The sequence below is a fragment of the Drosophila sechellia genome, chromosome 2R (assembly GCF_004382195.2).
Source record: "Drosophila sechellia strain sech25 chromosome 2R, ASM438219v1, whole genome shotgun sequence".
Lineage (NCBI taxonomy): Eukaryota > Metazoa > Arthropoda > Insecta > Diptera > Drosophilidae > Drosophila > Drosophila sechellia.
This window is the reverse complement of record NC_045950.1, coordinates 8,777,921-8,805,888: the sequence shown is the minus strand read 5'-3', so window position 1 is coordinate 8,805,888 and position 27,968 is coordinate 8,777,921. Positions and strand designations below refer to the sequence as shown.

The 27,968-nt window shown below is 40.9% G+C and overlaps 9 protein-coding genes across 15 annotated transcripts; 4 read left to right on the top strand and 5 right to left on the bottom strand.

The window, feature by feature from the left end:
* The first annotated feature begins 149 nt into the window (after positions 1 to 149).
* Positions 150 to 7,744, top strand: LOC6608881 (proton-coupled amino acid transporter-like protein CG1139). 2 transcript variants are annotated; one of them, XM_002033559.2, is made up of 5 exons: positions 150 to 502; positions 4,344 to 4,453; positions 5,008 to 5,239; positions 6,259 to 6,380; positions 6,449 to 7,744. In XM_002033559.2, the coding sequence occupies exons 2-5, from the start codon at positions 4,344 to 4,346 to the stop codon at positions 7,407 to 7,409; spliced, it is 1,425 nt and encodes a 474-aa protein (XP_002033595.1). In that variant the 5' UTR covers positions 150 to 502; the 3' UTR covers positions 7,410 to 7,744. The 2 variants fall into 2 exon arrangements, with proteins under 2 accessions (XP_002033595.1, XP_032572144.1); XM_032716253.1 differs by lacking the exon at positions 150 to 502 and adding an exon at positions 3,169 to 3,269.
* A 51-nt stretch (positions 7,745 to 7,795) lies between these two features.
* On the bottom strand, positions 7,796 to 11,764 carry LOC6608880 (chromatin-remodeling complex ATPase chain Iswi). 2 transcript variants are annotated; one of them, XM_032716246.1, is made up of 7 exons: positions 11,699 to 11,764; positions 11,446 to 11,592; positions 11,165 to 11,382; positions 10,843 to 11,097; positions 8,668 to 10,783; positions 8,437 to 8,597; positions 7,796 to 8,375 (listed from the first exon to the last, which is right to left on the bottom strand). In XM_032716246.1, exons 2-7 carry the CDS (start codon positions 11,491 to 11,493, stop codon positions 8,090 to 8,092), a joined length of 3,084 nt encoding a protein of 1,027 aa, XP_032572137.1. In that variant the 5' UTR covers positions 11,494 to 11,592; positions 11,699 to 11,764; the 3' UTR covers positions 7,796 to 8,089. The 2 variants fall into 2 exon arrangements, with proteins under 2 accessions (XP_032572137.1, XP_002033594.1); XM_002033558.2 differs by lacking the exon at positions 11,699 to 11,764 and having other exon boundaries at positions 11,446 to 11,691.
* A 517-nt stretch (positions 11,765 to 12,281) lies between these two features.
* Positions 12,282 to 12,944, top strand: LOC6608879 (bolA-like protein 2). The gene has a single exon (XM_002033557.2). The coding sequence runs from the start codon at positions 12,348 to 12,350 to the stop codon at positions 12,606 to 12,608; it is 261 nt and encodes an 86-aa protein (XP_002033593.1). The 5' UTR covers positions 12,282 to 12,347; the 3' UTR covers positions 12,609 to 12,944.
* Positions 12,945 to 12,987: 43 nt separating this feature from the next.
* Positions 12,988 to 14,277, top strand: LOC6608878 (mevalonate kinase). The gene has a single exon (XM_002033556.2). It carries the CDS (start codon positions 13,012 to 13,014, stop codon positions 14,185 to 14,187), a length of 1,176 nt encoding a protein of 391 aa, XP_002033592.1. The 5' UTR covers positions 12,988 to 13,011; the 3' UTR covers positions 14,188 to 14,277.
* Positions 14,188 to 14,852, bottom strand: LOC6608877 (transcription elongation factor SPT4). The gene is made up of 3 exons (XM_002033555.2): positions 14,696 to 14,852; positions 14,472 to 14,634; positions 14,188 to 14,405 (listed from the first exon to the last, which is right to left on the bottom strand). The coding sequence occupies exons 1-3, from the start codon at positions 14,762 to 14,764 to the stop codon at positions 14,287 to 14,289; spliced, it is 351 nt and encodes a 116-aa protein (XP_002033591.1). The 5' UTR covers positions 14,765 to 14,852; the 3' UTR covers positions 14,188 to 14,286.
* An 88-nt stretch (positions 14,853 to 14,940) lies between these two features.
* On the bottom strand, positions 14,941 to 15,831 carry LOC6608876. 3 transcript variants are annotated; one of them, XM_032715631.1, is made up of 4 exons: positions 15,689 to 15,826; positions 15,477 to 15,635; positions 15,251 to 15,427; positions 14,941 to 15,193 (listed from the first exon to the last, which is right to left on the bottom strand). In XM_032715631.1, the coding sequence occupies exons 1-4, from the start codon at positions 15,755 to 15,757 to the stop codon at positions 14,990 to 14,992; spliced, it is 609 nt and encodes a 202-aa protein (XP_032571522.1). In that variant the 5' UTR covers positions 15,758 to 15,826; the 3' UTR covers positions 14,941 to 14,989. The 3 variants fall into 3 exon arrangements, with proteins under 3 accessions (XP_032571522.1, XP_032571523.1, XP_002033590.2); XM_032715632.1 differs by having other exon boundaries at positions 15,477 to 15,642; positions 15,689 to 15,771; XM_002033554.2 differs by having other exon boundaries at positions 14,941 to 15,427; positions 15,689 to 15,831.
* Positions 15,832 to 16,177: 346 nt separating this feature from the next.
* LOC6608875 (muskelin) lies at positions 16,178 to 19,750 on the top strand. Its single transcript, XM_002033553.2, has 11 exons — positions 16,178 to 16,192; positions 16,256 to 16,471; positions 16,564 to 16,776; positions 16,839 to 17,181; positions 17,263 to 17,401; positions 17,458 to 18,059; positions 18,123 to 18,341; positions 18,395 to 18,714; positions 18,767 to 18,923; positions 18,985 to 19,114; positions 19,170 to 19,750. The coding sequence occupies exons 2-11, from the start codon at positions 16,278 to 16,280 to the stop codon at positions 19,412 to 19,414; spliced, it is 2,562 nt and encodes an 853-aa protein (XP_002033589.1). The 5' UTR covers positions 16,178 to 16,192; positions 16,256 to 16,277; the 3' UTR covers positions 19,415 to 19,750.
* A 71-nt stretch (positions 19,751 to 19,821) lies between these two features.
* On the bottom strand, positions 19,822 to 22,719 carry LOC6608874 (G protein alpha q subunit). Of its 3 annotated transcripts, XM_032715469.1 has the most exons (9): positions 22,417 to 22,719; positions 21,522 to 21,685; positions 21,270 to 21,454; positions 21,048 to 21,202; positions 20,705 to 20,833; positions 20,520 to 20,649; positions 20,312 to 20,465; positions 20,144 to 20,251; positions 19,822 to 20,006 (listed from the first exon to the last, which is right to left on the bottom strand). In XM_032715469.1, the coding sequence occupies exons 2-9, from the start codon at positions 21,643 to 21,645 to the stop codon at positions 19,924 to 19,926; spliced, it is 1,068 nt and encodes a 355-aa protein (XP_032571360.1). In that variant the 5' UTR covers positions 21,646 to 21,685; positions 22,417 to 22,719; the 3' UTR covers positions 19,822 to 19,923. The 3 variants fall into 3 exon arrangements, with proteins under 3 accessions (XP_032571360.1, XP_002033588.1, XP_032571361.1); XM_002033552.2 differs by lacking the exon at positions 22,417 to 22,719 and having other exon boundaries at positions 21,522 to 22,164; XM_032715470.1 differs by lacking the exons at positions 19,822 to 20,006; positions 20,144 to 20,251 and having other exon boundaries at positions 20,374 to 20,465; positions 20,743 to 20,833.
* A 484-nt stretch (positions 22,720 to 23,203) lies between these two features.
* On the bottom strand, positions 23,204 to 24,681 carry LOC6608873 (G protein alpha q subunit). Its single transcript, XM_032715471.1, is given in 7 exon segments — positions 23,204 to 23,301; positions 23,428 to 23,535; positions 23,618 to 23,771; positions 23,833 to 23,962; positions 24,039 to 24,207; positions 24,210 to 24,384; positions 24,448 to 24,681. Coding segments are annotated over 7 exon segments (1,038 nt in total). The 5' UTR covers positions 24,667 to 24,681; the 3' UTR covers positions 23,204 to 23,218.
* Positions 24,682 to 27,968: the final 3,287 nt, after the last annotated feature.

Sequence of the window (27,968 nt, the reverse complement as noted above, 5' to 3'; positions counted from 1 at the left end):
CTAATTGCCCGAACCAAAGCCAAAACGCCTTCGCCTCCGAGCTTCGCTGGGATGTGGTTACACACAAACGCACAATATCTCTCTGTGTGTGTCTGGCCGGGTTTATAGCCGCTCTGGCGACGCCACCGGAGCAACAAATTAAAGCACAAACATTGGCTTAATATCAGTCACTAAGCGATCGTCCGACAGTTAACAACAAATCGTCAGCGGGATCAAAATCAAAAACGAAGAGCGCGCGCGCGAATTTCGTAAATCCTTGCAACACCCGAGCAGGTGTTAAAAATTAAATAATTAAACAAGCAAATGGTTAAACAGTGTTCATTACTACTGCAAATTCTGACCCCATAATCGCACCGCCGAGCGTATCCGTCATTAACGCGACTGTGTGAAAAAGTCACAATTTCGGCGTCAATGTCGAGGAGAAACGATTGGATCGGGCAATTAATATAATTTCTCTATAAATTCGCATCAAAGTTCGCAGCGAACTTAATCGGGCCAAAAGGTAATTATTGTGCTTTGGGCAAATGATTTGTTTGTTTACACGGCGCTCTTCGTGTTTATGTGCCCCAATTATTTATAATTAATGCCCGCACATCAAATAAGTTATCAGGCATATTTATCGGATGCATGTGATAATAAAAGGAAGTGGCTTTAACTTGGAAATCTTCGATCGCAGAACTCCCATTTGCCTTCAAAGCAAAGTGGGAAAAATCATTGTGCCTCCTTTGTTTTTGTTGCGGTGATAAGCGTCGAATTGGATGCCATAAAAGATTATTGACTCAGTTTTATCTTGACGGCTACCTTACGGTTCCACTACTCACGGTACAATAAACCGGGCGTTTAATTCAGATTCGCGAAACGAAAATAAAAAAAAAACCCACTTTTGACAACCCACCCAAACAGTTGTCACTTAAAGTCCCCAAGGTGGCACATTATCACATCATCGTTAATATATAATATGGTTAATGCCCGAAAATTGAATAATCAGATAGATAGCTGCAAGTTCAGCACTACAAAGCTGTCCAGCTGTCCCATCAATTATGCCACGTTTTGCATATCGAAAGTGGGTGCGATAAGGTCGTGGGAGGCAGTTCCCAGCCAATCCACCTCACAGCAAAAGATCTCCTGACACTGTGCTCCCTTTCCAGCCCGCAACCCCCCCTGCACTGAGAGAATTTAAAACAAAATTAAAAAAAAAAAACGATTAATTAAAAGTTGCGATTTATGTCAACAGATCATAAATTAGGAACCAAGCAGGATCACTTTAACTTAAGAAACTGTTAAAGATCTTATATTGAAAGTTAGTTTAAAAAAACTTGAAGAAAAATTAAAAAATGTAGATGTTGCTTAACTGTTACTTAGTTTAGTTACTAATTAAACTGATTTGTGATAATTCAGTAAACTTCAATTTTATTATAAAATGGGCTGCAGATATTTCTCTCAGTGTTTTTAGGGGCTTTATGAATGATATTGACAGTCTGTCAGGACGGTCAACGGTTTTGCTCACTGCCTCTTCTTGCGGCACGTGAAGCGAACGCACAAGCAAAACAAAAGCAGCAAAAAAGCGAAACAAAGACGAAGCAAAACAAAAATGAAAACTGGTAACAAAAAGGCTGTCTTGTCTTTAATGGAATGCATTGAACGAAAAGAGATCCCACTCGAAAGGCCATTCAAAAAGTCGGCATCCAATTAAAGGTACTTAAGGCGGTGCTCGAGAATTGGCAGGGAGAAATTCCTATAGCCACGAAATACCCACCCTTTTCAGGTGTACGCTGTTTTTTTTCGGTTTATGCAACAGGTGGGAAGGCCGTTCGCTTATGGAAGCAGGTCAGGGTATAATGCAGTTAATACTGGAGTATATGGCTTCGATAAGGCAAAACCGGAGATAAAGGTCGTGTTTTGTAAGCCATAAACCTTGCGGAGAAGGAATCATAACAGTATCTTGTATCTTTTTTTGACAATTCTCCAAGGAATTCAGGTCAACATCCGAAAAGCCGCACCCTACCGCACATCGCTTTTATCGTTTGAAGTAGTATTTTTCAATTAAGATTTTATAAATCCCTATATAATTGTTTAAGTAAACATTTAAATCGGAATCTTTCGTGTTCCGTTTCGCTCATTAGGAGAAACCCCTCAAAACCCAAGAAGTTAGTTGCTGTGCCAGGGATCCAAGGCTTAATGGCCAATTAGCACCATTGTAAAGCCCAAATCGAAGACTATATATGTACGTACTGCGATGACGCACTTGACGCGATCCTTAATTAAATTATAGTTCAAATGGCGGAACTAATTAATGTAATTGGTCATAAAGCGAATAAGACGAAAGTTTTGGAATCGACTGGGAAAACTAATCAATGTCCGAATGTTCCGATATGATTGATATGATGATCAAAGGGGCAGTGTGGGCGCGTGATATCGTATAACAAATGGGGCCCCCACAGTAACTGGAACCCAATTAGAAGTAGATCATAAAGATTTAGCGTTTCGATTTATCGATTTGCGCGCCCCACATAAAAGGCAATCGCATTGGGTAAACAGCAAATAATGTCCGATCAAAAGATATTTAGGGCTTTCAAAGTCGCAAATCAACGGGTTGGCTCTCTTTATATAAGAGTTAAACCAATGGTATAGTGTGTATTACTGACCACTAATCTTATCGGGGCACAGATAATATTGATAATAATAACGCGTTCCACCACGATTAGTGTTCATTAACCGTAATTATTTGATTTTCTAGATCGTAATTAGCCATCAAGGGTCTATAGATATAGATTCGCATAATAGCTAATTACTATCATTTGAAACGAGCTGCCTTAAATCAAAGAACTAGTACATCATTGATAGGCAGAGCACTCTTGATTTCAGTTCCTAGTCTTCCGTGGTCAGCAAATCAGTTAACTGTATTGAGTTCTTCGGATCCCCGATGGGTTCGGTTCTTTTCGGCTTGGTTGTTATCAGTTGATAATTGATTTTAGAGGTAGCTTTAAGTTTTTTTTTTATTTCTATTGGCTGTGAATGTGGCATGCAGCGGGCATTTGTTGTTTATTGATTGTTGTAGCCTGTCTTGCTTTAAGTCGTTATCATATCTGGACATTATTATTATTATTATTTCGACGCTTTCCGACACTTTTCGGCGCCGTAGCCCCCGAGCCCAGAACCCTTGCCCATTGGCCTGGCCAACCGATCGTTCAGTTGCTTTTGGCCAGAGGACGTGTTCGGTCCTCCTTTGCTCCCAATAACTTGCTCGATCCGAATATCCTAGCTGAAATGTAAGTAGCCGGAAACGTGATGTTACGTATACTTATCGCGACTTCAAAATAAATCATGGGACTACAACCAGTTGTTTAATTATAAATAATATACACTAATTTAAACGTTTCGTCAAAAATGCATGACTAAGTACGGTGTACTGTACTGTATCATTTTAAACAACTTAAAGTTCAACTTCATTAACTTTGCGAGAGAAATCGAAAACAGTGATGAAACTTTTTGGGTAAATACGGGCTCAATTTCGAAAATTTTCCATTCCTCTAAGACTTTATGATCGATCGAAGTTAAGAATGCCATTCGAATGGAGATAGTAATCACAGTGGTATCTTATTTAATTACGGATGAATTTATTCATTTGATTAAGACTAATTAGTTCAAGTTTAACTAATTTTTAATGAAATTTGATTAGCTAAGAATTCAAGCATGTGACCTCGTTTATTGGTTGTTAAACATTCCATTGTCAACAAATTTGTGGCCTTCAATACCATATTTTCATAGTGCTTCAATAAAAGATTCATAAATTTTAAAGAATACGTTGCGCGCCATAAATACAAATGAATCGAAGATTAGGCTAATCTGGGTTCAAAGAACACGCTCGAAGTGGATCAGCTGCCGCGAAAGAACGTCAAATATTTCCCACAGGAATGAATCAACTTAATAGGAAAAATTGGTGGTGACTACTATATGGACGCTGATTTAGGGTCCGATTATATGGCCGAATTACAAGCGCTTTTAGGGCACCATAAAGCTGCATTTTATGAACGAAGTGCCATTGTTGTTTATTTGCTCGACCCTACTCCCAGTCCCATTCTTAGCCAGTTGCGATAACGATCGGCCAGTGCCAGAAATCTCTTTGCTAGGCAATTCTAATACTCGAATGTTTCCAAGAGTCGATAAGATACGCCCGGCTTGTGCCTAGCAACCCTCGAGCGGATTAACCCAAGCCTTAAATGGCCAACGAAAGCGAATCTCGTGCTTCCTTTCGCCGATAAAGCCTGTTCGTGTGCGGCCGATCAATCAAGTGTGCTAATTCCATTAAACACCAATCGATCCACGATTATTTACGCTTCCAGATGGCAGATAACAAGGGATTTACCCCCGATGGACAGGAATCTCTGTCATCGGCGCCACCAGCCGAGAATCCGCCTTCATACACTAACGCAATAAATGACTTCAACTCGAAGTGAGTACGCCCAGCTTTATGTTCGCATTCGTTTAAATTTGACCCATAATTTAAGTTAAGTTAAGTTAGTATTTTTCTACAACAGTTTTATTTAAAACTTATAAACTGTGTAAGTCCAAAAAATATTTTAAATATTTTTTTGAAAATTTATTTACATTTAAAAGTCCCTAAAACGTACTAATTGTCCTCTTTTATTTAAAAAATTACATTGTATTGATGCAATAGATAAAACAATATTATTCCCTTTCTTTATAGTAAATTTCAATAGGCAATTTTTGATTTTATGTTTATTGTTACCACAGTCTTAACGTTAAAACAAATAACAATTTTATAACAAACTCATCATTGTCCTTTTAAATGAAGTATAATGAAGGAAATATGTAAAAAGAATTCCTTCTCTGTAAATATGTGATTATAAATGAATATAAAATTATTTAATACCAAAGAAAAGGATGTAAACTTAATAGATTTATAGAAATAATAAAAATATACATATGTAGATATATTTGTGATAGAATGCAAAGTTAATACTTTCTCATCTTTTCTTTTCTCAGAGCCAACTTGACGGAGAAGGAGCTTTCCCTCACGGATGATCCCTACCATCCCTTCGAGCACCGCGATCCCAATGGAGCCAGTGCCGGCGGCGCTTTGGCGCACTTGCTCAAGAGTTCCCTGGGCACGGGCATTCTGGCCATGCCAATGGCTTTCCACAATGCCGGTCTGGCCTTTGGAATGGCCATGACGCTGATCGTTGGATTCCTCTGCACCCATTGCGTGCATATATTGGTAAGCGAAGTGGCAACAATTTTAGCACCTGATTCTGGCTGTTGACTCAAGCAATTTACGACAGACAGCAGCCAGACCAGGTGAGCCGCATAATCCACGGCTGACGTATGTGTAGTACCGTGGGTCTTAAGTAGTTCAAGGTGTCCAATCAATGGAGCCAATGAATCAATCGTACCTAGTGCCCAGATAAGCACACTGCAACGTGCAGTCCAATCGTTGCACGCGTCTCGAAAACCAAGTTCAGACCCACTTGTTCTTATCGCCGAAGATACAAAGTGCGATTGTTGTAGCTTTACGACTTCCATTCCTCGCAAATCCCGAAGACGTAATTTCCCAGAATTAGCTGCACTCCAAATTTCCAGACATCAGGAATTGCGTGCCAAAACATTGCGTAAATCAAGCAAATGTTTCTCGGAAAGTCCAAGTCACCGATCATCCATCGGTCATAAATAAAAAAAATGCGAGCATACTCCACTCCATAAACTAGCCACTCGAGTCAGCAGACTTATGGCCTTAGGACAGTCATTTTGGAACTTTTCAAGTGCTTAGCTGCGATCATTTTGATTTACTATTTTCGGTAACAAACTTTGATACTAGTACTTTTTGTGATATATATTCCTAGTTAAAAATGTTCTTAATTTGATTAGCCAGCTACTTCCTCACTTCAACTTAATTTGATTTACAATAAACATATGATGAGGTAATACTTTATAATCGCTTTCCGCTTAGGGAATAATAAACTGCATCCTCTTAAGCTTTAGATTATCTCTAAAGTGGAAGTCAAGTCTGTAAGATTAATACTATATATTAATATTGAAGTAGTATTATTAATTTAGACTTGCAATTAAATGATAGCCTTAGTAAAGTATGAGTTTGAACTGCAATAAATTAAAGTTTGATTGATGGAGTAGAAGCTTTGAGCCTACAATAAATTGCTGTCTATATTATAGATTTATTTTTTCAAAGTTTGAATGAATCCTATTAACTTACTTTCCAACTGGTTTCATTCATTCTTGCAGGTCAAAACTTCGCATGACATTTGCAGGGATGCCAAGGTTTCGGCTCTGGGATTTGCTGAGACGGCTCAGAAGGTGTTCGAGTACGGACCCAAGGGAATGCGACCCTACTCGAATTTCGCCAAGTGAGTAGAGCTTACAGATGGTTCAGGAGATGATGATCCTCAGTGGTAATCTATCTATCTATCTCCAGGCAATTTGTGGATATCGGACTGATGGCCACCTACTATGCTGCGGCATGTGTTTATATCGTATTTATTGCGACATCCTTCCACGATGTCATTAACTATGATTTGAAGATCAACTGGGATGTGCGCATTTACATTGCCCTAACCGTGATTCCCTGCCTGCTTATCGGTCAGATCCGTGACCTGAAGTGGCTGGTGCCCTTCTCCATGATGGCCAACATCTTCATTGTGGTCACATTCGCTATCACGCTGTACTACATGTTCGACGAGCCGCTGGTTTACTCCGACAAGCCACTGATCGCCAAGGCTGCCCATATTCCACTCTTCTTCGCCACCGTGATCTTTGCGATGGAGGGCATCGGTGTTGTGATGCCCGTGGAGAACTCGATGAGGAAGCCCCAGCAATTCTTGGGATGCCCCGGCGTGCTTAACATTGCTATGGTCACTGTGGTCTCACTCTATGCCATCATCGGATTCTTTGGATATGTGCGATTTGGCGACCAGGTGCGAGGCAGCATCACGCTAAATCTGCCGGAAGGCGCCTGGTTGGGCGATACGGCCAAGCTCCTGATGGCCGTGGCCATCCTGTTCACCTTTGGTCTGCAGTTCTATGTGCCCAACGAGATCCTCTGGCGCAAGATCAATCACAAGTTCAGTCCCGAGAAGCACAACATTACACAGATTCTACTGCGCAGCGGCATTATCCTGCTGAGCGGTGGTGTGGCTGCTGCTATCCCCAACCTGGAACCCTTCATCAGTCTGGTGGGTGCCGTGTTCTTCTCGCTGCTGGGCATCTTTGTGCCCAGTTTCGTGGAGACCGTCTACCTGTGGCCCGACCGCCTCGGCGTGTGCAAGTGGAAGCTGGTCAAGAACATATTCCTGGGCGTGTTCTCCATTCTTGCCCTGGTTGCTGGTGCCGTCGCCAGCATCAACGAGATCATCGAAATGTACAGCGGCGACGATTAAGGATTCCATATGTGTGGGTTCAACCTTCAAACAGACACGTAGTATTACACTAGATGCAGGTAGCTCCAACAATGGAAGCGCGATGAAAGACAAGTATGAGTTCAAAAAGCAGGCAAAGCCCACGTCCACATCAGACCCAACTTATGGCCATGTCGAACATGGTCAAGCGGCTCGGATGCCAAATTGCCGATGCCGTTGACTGCATGAATAAGATGATATTAAGTTTAAGTGCCCTGTTACACAAACTAAGCTGCAATTCATAGAATTTATATATGTTATTACGTTAAGTTGCTCAGCATTCCAAAACATAAAGCGAACAGTACCAAAACATTCAATATGTCGGCTTTTACTTATGGGGAATCCACTTCTGAATATAAAATAAAGTATACAGATTGTAGTGTTGATTTATATAAATATAATGATTATAGTCTTAGAACACAATACACAATTATTTGGAATAGAATACAGCGGCACGCAATAGTAATGTAGTCGGATGTGTAGGCGGGTGTTTAAAAAACTTCAGAACTGGGGTTGGGGGTGGATTGCTTCCGGTGTGAGATATGAACTATTAACTATATCGAGTAAAATATGTTTAAGTAATCGCTTGTCTTAACTATTTAACTGCCTAGTGCTGAGTGTAGAGCCGAAACTCAGAAAAAATATCTGTTTGCTTTGTCGCTTTACTTCTTCTTCTTTTTCGAGTTGGAACTGGTTGCCACCACCTCGCTCTTCCGCTTTTGACTGGCCTTCGGTTGGGGCGCGGGTGCTGGAGTGTTGGAGCTGGCACTTCCACTTCCCGCGGACACGCTGCCCTTTGGAGCCTTTTTCTTCTTCTCGGCGCGTTCTTTCTCCTCCAGCTCAATGTTTTCACGTTCAATAAGGGTAATCAACGTGTTGCAGCGACGCTGCAGCTCCAAAGCTGTTCGAGATTTGATGAACCAGTCAAACCGAAATTGCGGAGAAGCTCTGTAATAGAATGGAAATGTATGACGGGCTTACTCGTATTTAAAACCAAGTTTGTGCTCACCTTATAGCCGCTCGCAGCTCCTCGTAGACATTCTCCTTGTCAAAGCCCAACTTGTGAAGCATGCATACCAGAAATCGATCCTCTATTTCAGTGTAATTCTTGCCCTTATTATTGCCATATTGCAGCCGCAACTGATGGAAAGGGGCGCGATACCGCGACATCTACAACGAAAATATATTCATATATATTAAAGATACTCAACGGAAAGAAAAGGACAACAATGAAAATTACCTTTTGATCCAAAGCCTTCTTAATAGACAATCGTCGTTGAATCTTGCCCTCTCCACGCTCAATCTGTCCCATTATTCGCTCAATGTCCTGCAACTCAGTACATCGCTCCCAGAACACGGCGTTGTACTCGATAACCTCCTCCGGAGTCTTGCCCTCCACGTCCTTGGCAATGTTGTCAATATCATCCCGACCGTACTTTTCGTTGGCCTTGATGAACTGGTTGAAATCGCGCTTGGTCCAGGCAGTAAATCCCTGTGAGAGTAGATTCTCCTTCTCCTGGATCTCATCCTCGGTAAGCGGCTCTGCCTCATCGATCTTGCGCTGCTCCTCGCGCTGCACTTTGGTGGCATCCGAGCCCAGTTCTGTGTTCTTGGGCACCTTGTAACCAACAGTCTTGCGGAAATAGTAGATTTCCTGGTCGAGCAGCTCAAACAGACGGGGTGGGAAGAACTGAAAGTCCTGAACGATAGGCTGCTTGGGTGGGCGGGGAGCCTTCGGTGCCTTGGGTTCGGAGACACGGAGAGCCTCACGGAAATAGGCATCCACAGCATAGTTTGCTTTGCGTTCACGCTTCGGTGGCTCGATCCAGTTGCCCAGCGCATTCAGCTTTTGCTTCTCGCGCCAATCCTCGCCCTCGAATTGATACACGGAAGAAGTTCCTGCTTCGCCGTTTGTGTCCATTGTGAACGTCCGCAGCGAACTCTCGCCCATACTGTCCAGTGCTGCTTTCTGCTCGGCTGTCTTGGCCTCACCGCGCTCCAGAATAACATCGATGTCTTCGTCGGTAATGTCTGTCTCCTTAGAGCTAAACACTTGGTTAGCTCCAAAACGAATTATATTCAGCATTTCATCCTTGTTTAACTGATTGGAGCGGTTGTCAACCAATCTGCCACCCTGGATGACCATCTTGTCCAGACGGAGCTTGACCTCTGCCCTCTCTACGATCTTCTCCTCCACTGTACTTTCGGTGATCAGCCGGAAAACGCGCACTTGCTTCTTTTGGCCAATACGATGAGCACGATCCATAGCTTGCAAATCCATTTGAGGATTCCAATCCGAGTCGTAAATGATGACAACATCAGCGGTAGCCAAATTGATACCCAAACCACCGGCTCGGGTGGACAACATGAAGAGAAACTTGGCGCTGTTGTCCATGTTAAATTCCTGGATCTGCCTGTTACGATCCTCGTGCGGCGTCTGACCATCCAGGCGGCAATAGTTGTAGTTGCGCCAGTGACAGTAATCCTCCAGGATATCCAACATCCTTGTCATCTGTGAGAAAATCAGCACACGCGATCCCTGTTCTTGGAGCTTGGGCAGCAGCTTATCCAGAATAGCCATCTTTCCGGAGTTATACACCAAATGCGTGTCCGTGGTATATGGCGGACCGGGCTCGGCGCCATCAAACAAATATGGGTGGTTGGTGCACTTGCGCAGCTGCATAAGGATGTTCTGCAGTCGCATCTTCTCCACTTTTCCAGCACCGTTCACTACATCAATGTCCTTAAGCAGCACCTTGGTGTACCAGTCGCGTTGCATCTTGGATAGACCCACAAATATTTTCATCTCCTTCTTCGGCTTTAAACGCTTCTCCACTTCGGCCTTTAGACGACGGAGCAGGAAAGGTTTCAGCACGGCATGCAAGCGCGTAATCAACGCATCGTCACCCAGGCAAGTGTTCGTGTTGAACCATTCGTCGAAATCCTCTGACGAATTAAACACATCGGGCAGCAGGAAATTTAGCAGGGCCCACAGCTCGTGAAGGTTATTCTGCAGCGGAGTACCCGTGATAAGTAGACGATTAGCGGTCTTAAACTCTCGCAGAATCTCCGAGAGCTTCGACTTCTCGTTCTTGATACGATGCGCCTCGTCGATGACCAAATAGCGCCAGTTAAACTTCTTGAACACGGACTTCTCGCGGATACACATCTCATAGGAGGTCACGCAAACGTCCCACTCGCCAGGCATGAGCACATCTCGAATGAAGGTGTTACGGGTGTCCTGGTCACCAATAAGGCAGACGGCTCTGAGAGAAGGGCACCACTTCTTAAACTCATTTACCCAATTCTGCAGCGTTGACTTTGGCACGATGACGATGTGTGGTCCGGCTTGGTTTCTGCATGCAAATATGATATTTTGACATTTCTTTTAAACACTAGATGTTTATGAACTCACTTGAAATGCTTAAGGTAACCCAGCAGGGATATGGTCTGCAGGGTCTTTCCTAGACCCATTTCATCGGCCAGTATTCCATTGATACCATTTTCGTAAAGCGAAATCATCCAGTTGAGACCGCGAATCTGGTAGTCACGCATCTCGCCACTTTTGATGTAGGCGGGTGAGGCATCGAAGCGAAAGATCTCCTTGGTGGCCGAGTCCTCCGCCAGCAGCTCCTCATCCTCCTCCTGTTCTGTCTTGCGATGCCGATGACTGTTTAAGACAAAAGTATACCAATAAATAAAGTAACTGACTTTTTTATATGGGGAGTATAACTCACTCGGCAACATCCTTTTCCTTGTCCTTGTCTTTGATCTTCTTGGGTCTACCCTTAGGCTTCGTGGGACTCTTAGCGCTGTTAGTCATGAAGTGGGTAAATATCTCCGTCTGCTTTAGCAGGAAATCAAAGCGCCTACTGCGATCAGCCTCGATTTTGTTGTCAAACTCTGCCTCCTTTTCACCGGATGAACTGGTAGCCGCATCCGAAGTCGTCTCGTTCTGGCAGAGATCAGAATATATGTAGAGGAGTCCTTAGGCAAAGCCTGTTATATATTAACTTACCGAGTTCTCTTCGGTTGCCTCCACGGCAGATGTATCTGTTTTGGACATGTTTGCAATGCCGGCGTCTTTCTCTAAATGAACTTAATTTTTCCACAAATTTCCCCTCGCCAATCAAGCGTGCTGCACACTGGTTTCGTTTAATGTGTACTGAAAATCGAGTGTGCAACCTGTTAGTCACACTTTCAATATACAAATAAAAGGCAATTTACACAAAACAATGTTTGTTTCGCTTAAACAAATTGTAAATAATTACATGCGATTTTTTTTTAATGAATGGTGGGAAATCTGCGCGTGCTATCGCAAGATTATGCGATGAATGGGCGAAGTTGGCTGCGGCAGCGACGGTGGCGGCAAACAGTTCGAGAACACGAACTATCGATAGTTTTGATAGAGTAGGTTATGACAAGCATAGCTTGCAGCGTTTACTATGAATGGCAGCACTGGCCGTGTGCCGTTATTATTAGTTTTAGAAAAAGCCGTTATTCTGATTAATCAAATGAGCTATCTTTCAATTTGGTTGCATTTGCTTAAAAATGATTGCTTAATGTTAAAGTTTGAGATGAGGAAATATAGCATATAGGAAAAGAAAAGTAAATCGAAATACAATATGTTGTAGTTAAAAGTAGTTTTAGTAGTTTTAGACTTGGCTGCCCCAAACTTTATAAACAAAGACAAAATCTGTTGAATCACTTAGACAACCCTCATATTAAACTTTTTAATAGTTAAATCGCAGGAAACCCCCCGAATAAAAACATTTAAAATAGTGCTAGGTGTGGCCAAGGTATGCGCAGATAGAAAAACCACCACCCGGCTTATGGAAAACCTGTTTTTGGCCAAAGCCCAGTACGGTCACACATTCACTCCATCACCTCGTTTCGTTTGAAAAAAAAAAACCATCCAAAATGAGTAAATACGACTCAAAGTACCTCGAGGAGAAGCTCAAAAGGGAACTGCAGACGGAGTACGTGAGTGTTACGGACGAATCAGACGGCTGTGGCGGCAAATTCAGCGCCGTAATCGTATCGCCAGCCTTCAGCGGCAAGACTCTTCTCCAGAAGCATAGATTAGTCAACTCAACGCTGGCCGAAGAACTGAAAGAAATCCATGCATTCTCCCAGAAATCCTACACACCCGAAGAGTGGGAGAAAGTGAAAGCCCAATAGTAGTACCAAATAAAACAAAAAAACAACGTCACACATACATATACACGGTATATACAACAACAGCAAACACTGGCCGCAAAAACCTGTTGTTCGTTTTGCTGATGGTTGGTTGCGCTTTCCGATCGAAGAGACGAACAAGCCGAAAAACGCCAGTCGCACAAAGAAAGTGAAAGGGAAAGCACAGGAATCGGCACGCAGAAATAGGAGTTACCGAATAAACAACGCAAATGATCCACTAAATGCATAAGTTACATAAAGAAATACAGCCATAAAAGTTTAAGTACTCGTCGCAGGTCGTCCGCTCGAAAGGCATTAGCATTACAATTCGAAACAGCTGATATACCGATAAAGCCATAGCCAAACGGAATACAGAACACACAATACACGGAGATCATCAAGAACAATGCTGCTCAAGTTCCAGGTCCATTCTCCGGGCAAGGTCATACTCCATGGCGAACACGCCGTGGTCTATCATCGTCCCGCCCTCGCCGCCGTAGTGGGTTTGGGCACTACTCTAAAATTCCGACAGTTGAAGGCCATCCAGGTGGCAAGTTTTCAACTGGAGGCCCTTAACTGCACACTGGAGATCCAGTTGCCGGAGTTCAATGGCTTCCTGGCTGAATTCAGAAGTAAATACCCATCAGACAGCACGGCCAATCTGTTGGAAGCCGTCCGCGCAGAGGTGTCCAAACAACTTGAACGATCCGGAGGCAATGCACCCAAGCAGCACACCCAGCGGGCATTCATCTCCATATACTATTTGCTGGCCGGCGCTGTACTCTCCGCACCCGGCGACAAGAAACTGACGCTGCAAACCGGTTTCCAGGTGCAGGTAGACAGCCAGCTAACCGTGGGTGCGGGCTTGGGCAGTTCCGCCTCTTTCGGAGCAGCTTTGGCCACAACATTTCTCATTTTGGCCGGACACTTCGATAGAGACAGCTACTTGTCGGAAGCAAACCAGGCGTTGATCTCGAGCTGGGCTTATGAATCGGAGCGCGTTAATCATGGCACACCCTCGGGTCTGGACAACACTGTGTGCACCTACGGCGGTATGTTGCGGTATGTCAAGGGACAGGGTTTCCAGTCGCTGAAGATTCAGAAACCTCTGAACATCCTGCTGGTGGACAGTCGTGTGACTCGCAGCACCGCAGACATTGTGGCCAAGGTGCGTCATCTGGGAGAGGCCTTTCCGCAGCTCATCGAGGCCATTTGGCAGGCTTGCGAGGAGCTTGTTGCCGCCGCCGTTCCACTCTACGAAAGCTTTGGCAACGCCCAAGACGATAGCTCGAAATTCGAGCAACTTGAACGCCTGTTCCAGATCAACAATGATCTGTTGAAGGCCATCGGAGTGTCGCATCCGAAACTGGAGCAGATCTTCACCATCGCTTTTAAGCGTGGCTTCTTTTCAAAGCTGACGGGCGCCGGCGCAGGTGGCTATGTCATCGTTCTGCTTCCAGAGAACTACGAGTGCAACGAGGTATACTGGAAGCTTAAGGAGGAGCTCGAATCGGCGGGCTTTGGTGTTCATGTTACGACTGCCGGCGGCGAGGGATTGCGCGTTAGTTCGCTGGAGGACTGATGCGGTTTCGTTTTGTATTGCTATTGTATGTATTCGTGGTATTGTTATAAATTAAAGAATAAAGATTTATACATGTATTTTGTACGGCAATCTGGTTGTTTAGCGTTGACTTCTGTCCCGAGATTTGTAGACAATTCCACGGTTTTTCATGTCACGTAAGGTGGACTGCGGCAGTGTTCCGGATACAGAAATGGCATAGATACCACGAGTAAAGCGGGCTAAAGGATAATGAATTCAAATATATCAGTAATACCCTTTTGGAATGGAAGTTATTAAGGTCTTACACAATCTTTGCCACTTGGCCACCCAGGAGTCGGTGGGCGTAGTTAGGGCAATAATTCCGTCAAAGTTGTTGCTAGTGTGATCATAGACATTGTCCTTGTTGTTTTTCATCCGCAGGAACTCCTCGCAGTTTTCACAGCCATCAGTCTCAAATTGATCAAAACTCTGCGGGCGATAAATGATTTCAATGAAAATGTGTGTCGAGTCAAGGCAAAATATAACCCACCTTCACTAGGGAGCAAACGAGGCATGCGCGAAGTCCTCTCAGATCCTTGGGTATCGAGTCAAATGCCATATTTACTTATTAATTATGGGTTTAAAACTAAAAATACAAAATCCGTGCAAAACCAAGCCACGACACTGACAGAGTGACCGTACTCTAAAATTATCATAAATCTACGATATCGATGGGTGCCGGTTACACCCGACAAAAATTGTCGGAATCATTAAAATTAAAACCTATTTTTTTTATTAAAACCTAATTTTAAAAGTGTATTTTTCCTTAGCAGCTATATGAATCTTAAACAAAGTTCAACGGCTTGGGCAGTGGCTTATTTTTTTTGTGCTTGTAATAATCCTCTAGAATTTCAAAATAGATCAAAACCATTCCGAAGTGAATTCCTGGCTTGGCTCCTGAAAAGTTAAGTGCAATTTTGTAATCCTGAGTTGGAAGTATGGGCAGAGAGACCTCGTCCAAACGGAAGTTACGCGCAATCAAATGACCCTTTAGAAACATACAAATATTGCATATATAAAGGAAGTTTGACTTATATAAGCTTACCCTATATGGGCAACTGTGGTTTACATTAGTCCATTCCGTCAAATGGCTAATAGCGTATTTTTCCAAAAAATTACGCTGTGTTTTATTATTTAACATTTGGCAAACATCAACTTTAAATTTTACGGCAAAGGGCTTGTAAAAATTCGAAGAATCCTTGTAGAATACTTCAACTGACATCTGAAAATTGCCAATGTTATTGTAATACTTAAATTAAGAAACTTCTCACTTTAATATCTGTCAACGCGTCCCTTATGTCGCAATCCATGTTCAATACTGATCGAGTCCAGTTTATTGGCTTCAGAATGCAAGAGACATTGCTAAAATATGCTCCGTTTGCTATGCACTCAGTTTTTCTGATTTTGAAAAAGTATCCATTGGAATAGAACTAAAAACTAAAATATATTTTAAAGCTGTATTTATACGGGTTTATTTACGCACAATGGTATTTTGAAGGCATAATAAAACGCCCAAGTACACACAAGAGACATCAAGCCACTTTGCCATCATCAGAACAAATAAACATAACTCCACCGAACAACTTAAAGCAAACGCTAACTACATTTTAATAACTATGTACGCTTGATAAAAAGGCATCACGGTTGAACGAACAAACAGCTTTCAAATAAATAATCGATACGCCGCGATACACTTATCTACACTTTAGCCAAAAATCGGTTTAACGTAAATTAAGTTGTGTTAGAAGTGCACTCGCCTATCATTCGGAAGTATGAAAGCGTAAACTTAAAATTTATATTACTTGTTTTGATTTTACAGCCTAATTCTATAGGTTACTTACACCATGTAAATTGTTTTTAAATGCTAACCGTTTGCAAATGTAATGTAAGACAATCGGTTAATCGACCCCCTTATGAGATAACGGCTACGCCCCTGGCGATCAGCTGTTACTCGGTTGTTTTGGGTGTGGAACAGGGAAGCACAGAAGTACGGACAAGAAAGAACGGTAATAACAGCTATAGCCGAGCTCCGTTAACCTTTTACCGCTAGGATCGTTGGAATAGAACTCGCCATGTCCTCCTCCTCGACATCCAGTCCCACGGACAACAGCTCGCACGGATCGGTGGCGCTGTCCTCGGCCCTTAATCCATCTTTGAACCCGGTCTCCGGCACGAATACCAGCAGCCAGAAGCCTTTTTCGCTTTCCGAGCGCCTGAACTTTGAGATCTACCGTTACTCCAGCTACTCGCCAAACTATCTGCCAGAGTAAGTACTAATTTTGAAAAGAAAATGGATGCCTCGCATCTCGTAATTGTTAAACGGGCATCTTTCTAATTTCCATACCATTCGATTCGTAGAAACGTCCTGGTGGACTGTCCCAACGACCAAACATCTAGGTGGTCCGCCTACACGAACAGCCCGCCGCAATTTCTCACCTTGAAGCTGCGCCGTCCCGCCATTGTGAAGAAAATCAAGTTTGGCAAGTTCGAGAAGTCGCATGTGTGCAACATCAAGAAATTCCGTGTTTACGGCGGCTTGGAGGATGAGCACATGGTTTTACTGCTGGAGGGGTAGGTTATTCACCTGGTTCTCCGAAATGCATTCTTCAATATAACTCAAATATTTTCCCTAGTGGCCTGAAAAACGATAACGTACCGGAAGTATTTAACCTGCGCTGCCTGACCGAAGACGGTTCGGAAAACCTACCAATACTGTACCTCAAGATCGTGCCCCTGCTCTCCTGGGGTCCGTCGTTCAATTTCAGCATTTGGTACGTGGAGCTGCACGGCCAGGACGACCCCATGTACACCAGTGCTCGCATGAAGAACTACAACTCGCTGCGCGAGGTGGAGATCATCAAGCTGTGTCTGAAGCACTTCCGCCAGCAGGGCTATTTGAGTGCCTTTGGAGCGCTTCAGGAGCAAACGAATGTGCAACTGGAGCACCCGCTGATCAGCGAACTGCATAAGTGTCTCGTAAGAAAAGAATCCCCAGCATAGATCATGTTAAAAACCTTTGAAGTTTGGTATTAAATCCATAAAAAAATTGGTTCTTAGGTTTTGCAGGGCGACTTTGAGAAGGCTGAACGCTTTATAGTCGAGTGCATAGATGAGGGCCTAATGGATGAGTATTTAAATAAGCAGGACTACAAGCACAGCTGGCATATGAAGCATACCGAAAGCGACATAAAGCCTGGTAACTATTTTTTTCTCCAAATAGCAATCGTCAGCAGTTAACTTCCTTTATTTCAGGCAACCGCGGTGGTCACCAGCTGGTAGTGGATGCCAAAAGAAGACTTATTTATCTCTACGGCGGCTGGGATGGCTACCAGGACTTGAGCGACCTTTGGGTATTCAATATCGAAGATGATCAGTGGACGCTACTGTGCGAAAGGTCAGAGCTATCCAATGGGCCCACACCGCGATCCTGCCACAAAATGGTCTTTGATCCCATCAGCGAAAATGTATTCATGCTTGGCCGTTACCTGGACAACTCAATTCGAACTTCGGATTATATAAAGAGCGACTTTTACCTTTACGATACGAGGGCTGGCAACTGGATGCAAATATGCGATGACACCAGCCAAGTGGGTGGTCCTCAGCTTGTCTATGATCACCAGATGTGCATGGATACCGATAAGCGTACAATTTACGTTTTCGGAGGCAAAATACTCACGCCTCGTAGTGTCAATGCCACTGGTGCGATAGAACCAGAATATTCGGGGCTGTTCTCTTATCACATAGCAACGAACACCTGGGCTCAGATTCTGGTGGACTGCCACCACGCCAGCGCTTCCCTGGCAGATGTAATGTCCATCAAGTCCAGGATCACACACTGCATGGTTTTCCATAACGTAGGTTAAATATACTTTATAAGCTATGCATGCAGATATATGTATTTGTACGCGCTATTATAGAAACATCGAAAACTTTACATATACGGCGGACAACGAGGCAAGGAGGATCTTGATGAGTTTCTTAGCTACGATGTAGACACCCAGGCCATATCAGTTCTCAACAAGGAGCACCCCCATCACGGAACCACCGCTGGCAACGAAGCCAAATTCGAGCCTTCCTCTGGCTATACATTGCGTGCCACCATTGACTGTGAACGCGATGAAATTTATGTTTTTTCTGTAAGTAGTTCTGACATAATTTCGGCGTTCGTATTTAACTTCTTTATTTGTAGAGCCTAAGTAAGGTTAAGGATCGTCGTGATATACAGCATATTGATGCATCTAACTCCTTTTGGGTTTATTCCTTGCGCAATCACAAGTGGTCGAGGATATATTACTGTCGCCACAGTGGCCAGGATGCGAACTCCATTAACAACATGAATATTTTGGGCGCCAGCAAGGGTGATGGTACCTTAGAGCCGTGCCCTCGCTATGCCCACCAGCTGGTTTATGATGATGTGACCAATACCCACTATTTGTTTGGCGGAAATCCTGGAATCTGTCAGCAGCAGCAGCTGAGACTTGATGATTTTTGGCTTTTATGCCTGGAAAAGTATGTAATTTACTAGCTGAATGTAATCGATGATAATTTCCTTATATTTTAGACCCAAAAGAGAGGAGATCCTGAAGCATTGTCGGTTTTTGGTGCGTAAACTGCGCTACGAGGAGATGACGCGCCAGGATCCCATAAAGGCAATGCAGTACTTACGGCATCATATAGCCGATGTTATTGATCACAGCGATGCGGAGCAGTTGAATAATGTTTGTCTAAGAAATTACTTATGGTTTTGTAGCTTTTTTATATCGGTGTTTATTCTTTTAGTTCCACAAGCTTGCGTCTTTACTCTTCAAAAACCATGATGGTAACCTTGAAAGAGAATGCAACACACCTGCGTTGTGTGCTGATGCAGACGATCTCGAAACGGATTCCGATGTATCGGCAAAGATCAAAGGTTTTATTAGTCAATAATGAATTCTTATTGGATAACTCAACTTGTATCTTTGCAGAGGAAGTGGCTGATGGGCCCGCTACCGAGAACCTCTCCCTGGAGTCGAACGAAAGCATGATCTCTTCTGGCATCTCGGACACTGCATCTAGCCCGAGCTCCTCCTCATGCACCAAAAGGGCGCGGACGGAGTGCACACCCGAGCTGAAGAATAAGCGAGCTTTCCTGTTCAACAAACTGGTGCAATTGATGCCACCGAGCATGGTGCAACCTGAACGCAACCTTAGCGACTTTGTGGTCATGTAAATGTTTACGTGCCAAAACCGAATCAATACGAGCCCCCATCCAAGATTATATTTAGCTTATTAAGTGTGTGAGAGTTTCGTTTTAAACTGTTGATCATCGTGATGTTTAATTCGCTTGTTTGCCCATATAAGGTTCTACGGTTAATGCAAAGCATGACATATATATGATTTTATTGTGATAGATCACGTGTACTGAAACCCCGGCTAAAAGCAGCTGGATTCATAGTTAGTGCGTTTAGGCTGAATAAGAACAGTATGTAAACCGTGTTATATTTAATGGATTGTATATGTAAACATAAGATTGAAATAAAAAACAGTTTTTTAACGTCCAAAAGCAACAAGGCGCCTTTAAAATACATCAGTTTATAATATGATGGCAAATATAGCTTATAAATAAATTAAAAATTATTTTCTGTTGTACATACATTTATTTTCTTATTTTTAAAATATGATACGCAAACCTTGTTCCTCATCAATATGATTTAAATAGACATTTTGTAGAAATCGAGGTCACAGCAAATTAGTTTCACTTAAATGCAATTCCAGAATTGTGTCCTTGACAGCAGTGAACACAAACTTAATATTTTCAGTATCTACAAAACCAAAAAACACTTATTTAAATATTGTGTGCTAAGCGTCTATAGTTTTTGTATTGAATAACAATAAAACACCAAAAAGGAATTCAAAAAGTTCTGATTTTTTCAAAGATCAGAATAAAAAGCAGACTTACTTGTAGCAACGGTGAAATGAGAATAGATTAACTTGTAAGGATCAGTTTTCACGCTAGTAAACATGTGCCGTATGAATTCTCGGGCCGCCCTAGCATTCTTCTTTGGACCTGGTTAATAGGATGTCGAATTAAATCCTTTACATGTACGATTGCTTGGGGTAAACTTACCATTATATTCAGGAAAATAGTCTGCCAAATGCGATGACAATATTTTCTGTTTAAATAAATCCTCTTTGTTTAGAAACAGAATCACGGACGAGCGTTGAAACCATTCAAACGATATTATATGGTGAAACAAAGCTTTAGATTCCATCATACGATTCTGAAATAAGCAATTTGGTTATTCATTGCAAAAAAGTTAATTTCAAAAGAATACCTCATTCTCCGATTCTGCCAAAGTTAGATCAAACTCGGACATGGCAACCAAAAACATAAGTGATGTCACATTGGAAAAACAATGAATCCACTTTCTTCTCTCTGTTCGTTGACCAGCGACGTCCACCAATCTGTGTTGTAGTATTTAATTGAAGTTATTAATTTCAATATATTGTAAACTAATACCTAATCAGAAAACCGTCCAAATTAAAGGGATACTCAACAATATTGGTTGTTGGCGCTCGAACATGAAGAATGTCCTGATCAGTTGCATAGTAATCACTCCGTTCAATTCGAGCTATGTCGTTCAAAAAGCTAATTGGATGAAGAATGAAGCGATTTTAACTGAAGTTATTCAGCAGCCTTTAATTATGCTTAATGCAAATGCTTTGATAAAATGTAACTATTATCACATTCAAGAGAAAGTATTTTAAGTATGTATAATTAGAGTAGATATTAAACTCCTCTGTGCTCTTATAATCGTAACGTATGCCTCAGATATTGCTAGTAAATCAACCCGCTCACTCACTATTCAGTGGAATCAGTCAGCTGATATTCCCTACGACGATGGTAGCACTCCTTGATGCCAGCATCTTTCCAAAGCGTTTTGATGGCATTCAAGTAGGGCGCCTCCAGTGTGGTAACTGTCTTGTAATCGATGCTCTTCACAAGATCAGCAAGTTTCTGTGGATCATATGATCTCCATTGGATGCAAATCACTTGGTATTATTGGTCCAGTAATTAGTCTTACACTATGCTCCTGCTGACCGTAGGGAATCTGCAGAGTATCCATTGCACTGATCATCGACTGCATGGCCATGAATATGTTTTGGAAAACATTTTTGGTGAACTGCTCCCTCTCCTTCTTCAAAAATCCGTTTCCGTGAATAATGCGCATTTGTTTGATGAATGTGGTCTTGCCAGATTCACCTGTGCCTGCGATTGTGGATTTGTTGGTTATATACATTTGCCATGGAATTAATAATTCTCCGATTTCACTTACCCAGGACCAATATCTTAAGTTCTCTTCGTGCTTTCTTCTTTTCCGCTTTCAGGACCTTATCGATTTCCCTGCTGATACGCCTTTCCTCACAAGCCTGGTCCGATAAGCAGCAGTCCATGAACATTCCTGCAGGTTTATCCTCTGGTTCCTGGACTATTTAGATTCTGTATTTGTCGAGTGAAGATCGCAATATATCAATATATATACCCCATTCTTTGAAAGGGTATACTTGATCGTTGAAAGTGTGTAAAACGTAGAAGGAAGAGTTTTCTACCCTGTAACTTCATTATTTATTATCAACAAGTATAGATAAAGTATGTCCGTCCGTTTGTCAGTAAATCGGAATATTGGAAACTATAGGACTAAAAAGTACACTGGAACCGAATCTTGCATGCAGATGCCAGTGACACATGTGTATCGAAATATTATAACTCCGAAAAAATATAACGACTCCGAAGGTTTTATATCGTCTGCTCTTAAACGCATTACTCCAGCGATTTTCAAAAATTCCGACGCGGATCTATCAACTCGCCTTGTGGCCTTCAACATTATCATATGAAATAGGGCTCTGCCCATACGAATAATATTATCTTCGCTTTGGGTATTAATACAAAACAAAGTGTTACTCACGACTAAAATATCGAGCTGAACATTTTATCGAATTGTGATTATTAAATGTATGCCGAAACCCAAATTGGCATAGTTTTAAATAGTATTTTTAAATAAAGTATTTCATAAATAAAATTAAGTAACTATAATTTTTTGATTCTGTCGACTGCAATGAATCACTCATACATATGTAATGTATGTACGATTATATTTAGTAGGCATTTCTCATCCTTCTACGAGTTCCGGATAAAGGAAGTGATAACACGTTAATATATAACTGACTCACGTGCTTACAAAATATTATCTTTATAATTTTTATATAAGATTTAACATTTATTTCACCGATTTAACTGCTTTCGTTTTTTGGGCGTTTTTCTTATTGGACGACTTATTGCAATTCAGGCACGTGATTAATTTCTTATTTTTTTGTAGATTTTCAATTTATTTCACCAATTTTACAGGTTCGGTTTATTTTATTTTTTTTTTAACTTTTATTCCTGTTCTGTAGGTTATATAATAAATTTTAAACTTCCAAAACCGTCGACGTAACACAATTTTTTCAGTCTATGTATGTTCTAATTTGAGGGTTTTTCTAAGACTAATTGGCGACGAATTTATATTTTCACCCGCACGATATTGAAAATTGTCGAGAACTGAGCTTACTTAATTCGCCCTACTCAAGTCACTAAGAGCGATTTTTAAGAGAATTTTTTATCTTTTCCCATTCCCTTGTACTTGGTTGACTCTTTAAATGTAGATTAAGTTAATTTGTAATGTCAATAAAAACACGAATAATTATTTTTAAGAGCCCACCAATGCAGAGCGCTTATAACGTGTTTTATTTATTAAAAACACCAAACCAAACTGAAAAGTCCTAAAAAACATATAGCTAATATAAACTAATGGTATAATACAGATACATCTTTAGCCAAAGAATTTATAAGACATGCAAATATCAAATGAAATTTGATATATAAAGCGAAAGCATAAACATATATGTTTTTGTGTGCTAATACCAAAACAAAATAAAATTTATTTTTATTATCTTCATGGGGAGACCACATAAAAGTTACAGATCCACGTTCATATTAAAATAGATTACTTTCTTTTAGGTTGCTTTGCAAAATTGTATCCTTTACTGCAACGAACACAAACCTAATGTTCTCCGTATCTAAAAACAAAATAAAGAACTTAATTAGATGGGATTTGTAGCTATTTGTTAAGCAATACATTACCTCCCATTATAAGAATAGAACAACTGCATTTTAGGACAAACAAATCAAGACAATTCACTTACCTGTAGCACATGTAAAATGCGAATATATCTTTTTCTGTGTATCTAAACTAATGCTTTCAAACATACGTAGCACATATTCTCTGGCCGCATTTGCATCTTGTTTTGGACCTGTTTTGTAAAGTATCCCAGTAAAATATTTAGGATCAAATATATTGATTGAAATTTGATTATATAACTTTTTAACACCTACCATCGTATTCAGGAAAATAATCTACCAAATGCGAATACATTATTTTCTCATCCAACACGTCCATCTTGTTTAGAAACAGAATGATTGAAGTATTTTTAAACCATTCGAATGTTATAATAGTATGAAATAGAGCCTTTGATTCCTCCAGTCGATTCTGCAATAATCCGATTTTATTATTTTTGGCGATTAATTAATAAAATGCCTTTAAGTTATACATCGTTTTCGGATTCCATCATGAACTGATCATATTCCGACAGTGCTGCCAAAAATATAATCGATGTTACATTCGAAAAAAAGTGAATCCATTTTCTTCTCTCGGTTCGCTGTCCTGCTACATCCACCATGCTGTTTATAATAATAAAAAATAATAATAAAAAAACAATAAAATAAATGAAAAACGCCCTAAAAATTCGATTTATACCTCAGCACGTAGCCATCCAACTCAAAAGGATAAACGTGAATATTAAATGTCGGCTCTCGAGCACGCAGAATATCCTGCTCGGTTGGCAAGTAATCAGCCTGTTCAATTCGACGTATGTCACCCAAGAAACTGAAATAAAAAATTATTAAAAAACCATTTTCGGTGTCGTCGCTCCTGGTGTCCCAACTGACTATTCAGTGGAATCAGTCAGCTGATATTCCCTACGACGATCATAGCACTCCTGGATGCCAGCATCGTCCCAAAGCGTTTTGATGGCATTCAAGTATGGATCCTCGAACGTGGTAACGGTCTCGTAATCGATGCTCATCACCAGATCGGCCAGTTCCTGTGGATCGTAAGATGTTGTTTGAGCTTAATCGTATTCTGATTGGGTAAATGATTCACTTACACTATGCTCTCCCTGACCATAGGAAATCTTCAGCATATCCATGGCCTTGATCATTGACTGCATGGCCATGAATATGTTCTGAAAAACCAGCTTGATGTACCCACGCTTGTCCTCGTCCGAGTAACCGCTGCCGTGGATAATACGCATCTGTTTGATGAACGTAGACTTCCCAGACTCGCATGCCCCTGTGGATATACACACATTGTATCCTGGATACATCCCAATTCCCCTCTCCACGTACCCAATAGCAGTAGTTTGAGTACGCGCTTAGACCGTTTTTTCTCCAGACGCAACTGTTTGTCAATTTCCTCATTGATACGCCTTTTTTCCATTGCCTCGGTCGATAAACAGCAGTGCATATCCATGCTGACTTTATTTATGAATCCTTTAATTAATTGTATACTTTACTCTGCTTTTAGGTCAATTAAGACACTTTTTGATAGTATCTAAACGGGAATGTATCTTTTTTTGTGCGCTACCGATCAGTTTCGGTAGTTATTCATTGGCTTGCTAAATATTATGATGTAAGATGCGATTTTTCGCATCGTTTACTTTTCTTTTTAGTGTCCTTAAAACCAGACTTTTTCTTCTATGCGATGCTCACAAGCATGTCCGTAGGCCATCGAGAATGGCTGAAAACTGATTTTGATTTCCAAAACTAAAAAATTTAATTCCCGAGCCCTAAAAATGTTTAATGACCTCTTGATAAAGCACATCAGAACACCCATAAATATCGTTAAAAACATCCCTGCGGATTTCTGAAACTCCCAATTCCCAGTGAGCACATATCCATTAATTAATCCAATCCACCACACAGCTCTAAAACTCTAAAACTAAAATATTGATTTTATATCGAAATCCGTTTTCCAAGAGGTATAGGATAGCATATCGTAGTCGCAATAGCAAAACACTCATGAGGTCTTTTCAATATACTTTTATTTATATTATATTGGTTTTTTCATTAATATTAAGGTGTACATAGATACTTTTAATTATCTAAAAAATTTGTTTAGTTACAATTGCCACGCATACAATCGCCGTCTGCTCCGTCAATATGATTTGTATGACAAATGTATAGACACCCAGGAAAACCCCGTCCGTCCAATATCAATTCAATTCAATTCAAATGCTACAGTTATCAATAGTCGGCCCATGGACATGTTGGACTGTCTCTGTCTCCAAATCGGGGGTCTGTGTGGATTGCCTTAATCCTAGGCTAAGCATGCAGTTCCAGTGGATGTTTCATTAGCTTCTGATTTACACGTATGTATGTATATGCTTAGGTGTGCAATGGAGAAACTAGAGTCGAATATTACTATTTCTCCCTAATGTCGCCCGAACTCACAACTAATATTTCTTACTGCTTATCCCGATGCTGAGTTTATAGGGTTTTATTTCAAAACCGAAAACTTCGTCTAGCCATTCTTATTATCGATAATGTAGTTTTCTCCAACGTCAAGGGGGCGATTTTCATTCGGGATTCTTTTTTAAGGATTTTTTTTTAAATTTTTTTTTTGCTTTTCAAGCTTTCTTATGTGGAATGTGGTCATTCATTTCATTTACATACATAGTTAAAGTAAAAACTAGCCACCGAATGCCATGCCTAAATGGTTTTCAAGTATCTGAAAATCGTGGTCATACTTATCAAGTATCCGGCCCGAAGGATCAAATTGCATCCTTCGCTTTCATTCCGCTCTAGATTTACACAATTACATAAATTTCCCATTTAAATTGTTGTCCCTTTTGCTTGCAGTTCTGTTTGAGTTTGTTGCTTAGAAAATTTCTTTGTTTACTTTGTTTAATCTTAATTCCTTACAATATTCTGAAATTCCTTTAGCAATCGTCGGATTTGTGTAGTATGTACTCGGCATCTCTATATTGGAAATACATATCTAGTAGATTCATCTGCGTTACTTTGGTTTTATCATGTAATTTTAGTTATTAATCGTAACAATTGTAAGTGTAATCAAAATTATAAATTGTATATAAAAATACAAAATACATACATTAATGGTTTATATCAAATTCTCATTTTATTATAGTTCACTTTGCGTTTAATGTACACTTACATACACATGCTCGATTATGTGGTATATCTCTCGGGAGGCCTTCGAATCCCCTCGCGAGTAATTTGCAAATATTTACATACAACTGTCTGACTATCGGTGCGTATCATAAAATTAAGGAACCAATCTATCAATCCAAAGCACAACAATCTGGCCATACACACATGCTGATAATCTGAATGTTTCGGGGCATTTAACAGGCTCCAGTAGTGGTACAGTGCCCACTTGGAGTCTGTCCTATATAAAATATGGGGATTCATTATGCTGGAGAGGCACAAAATGCTGGGGAAATCATATCGAAATCGATCAATTTATAGTGTGCGTATGTGTGGCTGCAAAGTCGGAACATTTTATCATTGAAACCGCCGAAAAGCTCTTGTATTTGAGGATGGAATTTTCGGAAGAAACAAATCGGAAATGTTAAGGATCAAAATAAATGGGAGACTTTGTCTGCTCGCTGATGCTGATGCAATTCATTGGACGGAAAACTATATATATGTATGTCAGTGTGTGAATGTCTATAATGCCGTGGATATAAAAAACGGGCCAGGCCAAAATCGGAGCTACTAAATTGGATGCCAGCTGTGAATTTGTATTCGCATATTCGCAAGAACCTAAACCGATTCCATATCCATACCGATCGGGCCTCAAAACTCATTGGCTTTTTCTCATTGTGTTCTCTGCTACATCTTTTAAAATACACATTGACTTAATGAAGCTTTTTAAAAGCTAATCCATTGGTTAATCATAAAAATGGTTTAATTACTTTACTTTTACTTTCACTAGATGTGGTTACGAGGATTAAAGCTTTATACAACACACTGTTGAATCGTACTTAAACTAAGATGCGTCTTGGTTTTTGGTTATTCGCGGACATAGGATTCTCAATTGTCCACTCCCATGGGTAGTCTCTTCCGCTTGGAGTTGTGGCAAAGTGTCTACTCCTCTGTGACCCCGAGGGAACTAAACTCCAAGTGATGGGGATGTGGGTTGGGGGAATCTCGCTCGGTTGAACAAAATAAGTGTACTCTAAATTATGAAAAACATTTTGCTTCATATTTATTTTACATACATGTACGTTTCAATTGTTTTCCATTTTATTTATTTTTTGTTTCCACATATGCGTAGAGTAGAATTGTTTTTATTTGGATTTTTACATAAATAATTTGTTGATGGGGTTTTCTATTTATGTGCGTCTCATTTAGTTATCCTTGTATATTAAATTAAACTAAAATTATAAAAACAAAAACAAAACACTGGACCCGCTCGGCAGACCTCGCCGTTTTGGCTAGCCGCCAAAAGCGAGTCCCTTGTTGCATACATTAAGATCTATAAAATAAGCAAACAACTAACAAAGTTAATGTAAAAATTACGAAAATCAAGCTATTTTTGATAACAATGTTTCGACTGAAATTTTGATGGCAACAAAAGTACGTGAGAGCAAAACTTTCCCTT

Coding starts and splice junctions, on each gene's coding strand:
- LOC6608881 (XM_002033559.2), top strand. CDS start 4,344: ATGGCAGATAACAAGGGATTTACCCCCGATGGACAGGAATCTCTGTCA. Junction 4,454..5,007: donor ATAAATGACTTCAACTCGAA/GTGAGTACGCCC, acceptor TTCTTTTCTCAG/AGCCAACTTGACGGAGAAGG. Junction 6,381..6,448: donor CCCTACTCGAATTTCGCCAA/GTGAGTAGAGCT, acceptor ATCTATCTCCAG/GCAATTTGTGGATATCGGAC.
- LOC6608880 (XM_032716246.1), bottom strand. CDS start 11,493: ATGTCCAAAACAGATACATCTGCCGTGGAGGCAACCGAAGAGAACTCG. Junction 11,383..11,445: donor AGGCAACCGAAGAGAACTCG/GTAAGTTAATAT, acceptor GATCTCTGCCAG/AACGAGACGACTTCGGATGC. Junction 10,784..10,842: donor GGTTACCTTAAGCATTTCAA/GTGAGTTCATAA, acceptor ATTTGCATGCAG/AAACCAAGCCGGACCACACA.
- LOC6608879 (XM_002033557.2), top strand. CDS start 12,348: ATGAGTAAATACGACTCAAAGTACCTCGAGGAGAAGCTCAAAAGGGAA.
- LOC6608878 (XM_002033556.2), top strand. CDS start 13,012: ATGCTGCTCAAGTTCCAGGTCCATTCTCCGGGCAAGGTCATACTCCAT.
- LOC6608877 (XM_002033555.2), bottom strand. CDS start 14,764: ATGGCATTTGACTCGATACCCAAGGATCTGAGAGGACTTCGCGCATGC. Junction 14,635..14,695: donor TCGTTTGCTCCCTAGTGAAG/GTGGGTTATATT, acceptor TATCGCCCGCAG/AGTTTTGATCAATTTGAGAC. Junction 14,406..14,471: donor GGCCAAGTGGCAAAGATTGT/GTAAGACCTTAA, acceptor ATTATCCTTTAG/CCCGCTTTACTCGTGGTATC.
- LOC6608876 (XM_002033554.2), bottom strand. CDS start 15,757: ATGATGGCAAAGTGGCTTGATGTCTCTTGTGTGTACTTGGGCGTTTTA. Junction 15,636..15,688: donor TATGCCTTCAAAATACCATT/GTGCGTAAATAA, acceptor TTTAGTTTTTAG/TTCTATTCCAATGGATACTT. Junction 15,428..15,476: donor ACGCGTTGACAGATATTAAA/GTGAGAAGTTTC, acceptor GGCAATTTTCAG/ATGTCAGTTGAAGTATTCTA.
- LOC6608875 (XM_002033553.2), top strand. CDS start 16,278: ATGTCCTCCTCCTCGACATCCAGTCCCACGGACAACAGCTCGCACGGA. Junction 16,472..16,563: donor TCGCCAAACTATCTGCCAGA/GTAAGTACTAAT, acceptor TTCGATTCGTAG/AAACGTCCTGGTGGACTGTC. Junction 18,715..18,766: donor TGGCTTTTATGCCTGGAAAA/GTATGTAATTTA, acceptor CTTATATTTTAG/ACCCAAAAGAGAGGAGATCC.
- LOC6608874 (XM_032715469.1), bottom strand. CDS start 21,645: ATGTTCATGGACTGCTGCTTATCGGACCAGGCTTGTGAGGAAAGGCGT. Junction 21,455..21,521: donor ACTTAAGATATTGGTCCTGG/GTAAGTGAAATC, acceptor CCACAATCGCAG/GCACAGGTGAATCTGGCAAG. Junction 20,466..20,519: donor TGGCAGAATCGGAGAATGAG/GTATTCTTTTGA, acceptor TGCTTATTTCAG/AATCGTATGATGGAATCTAA.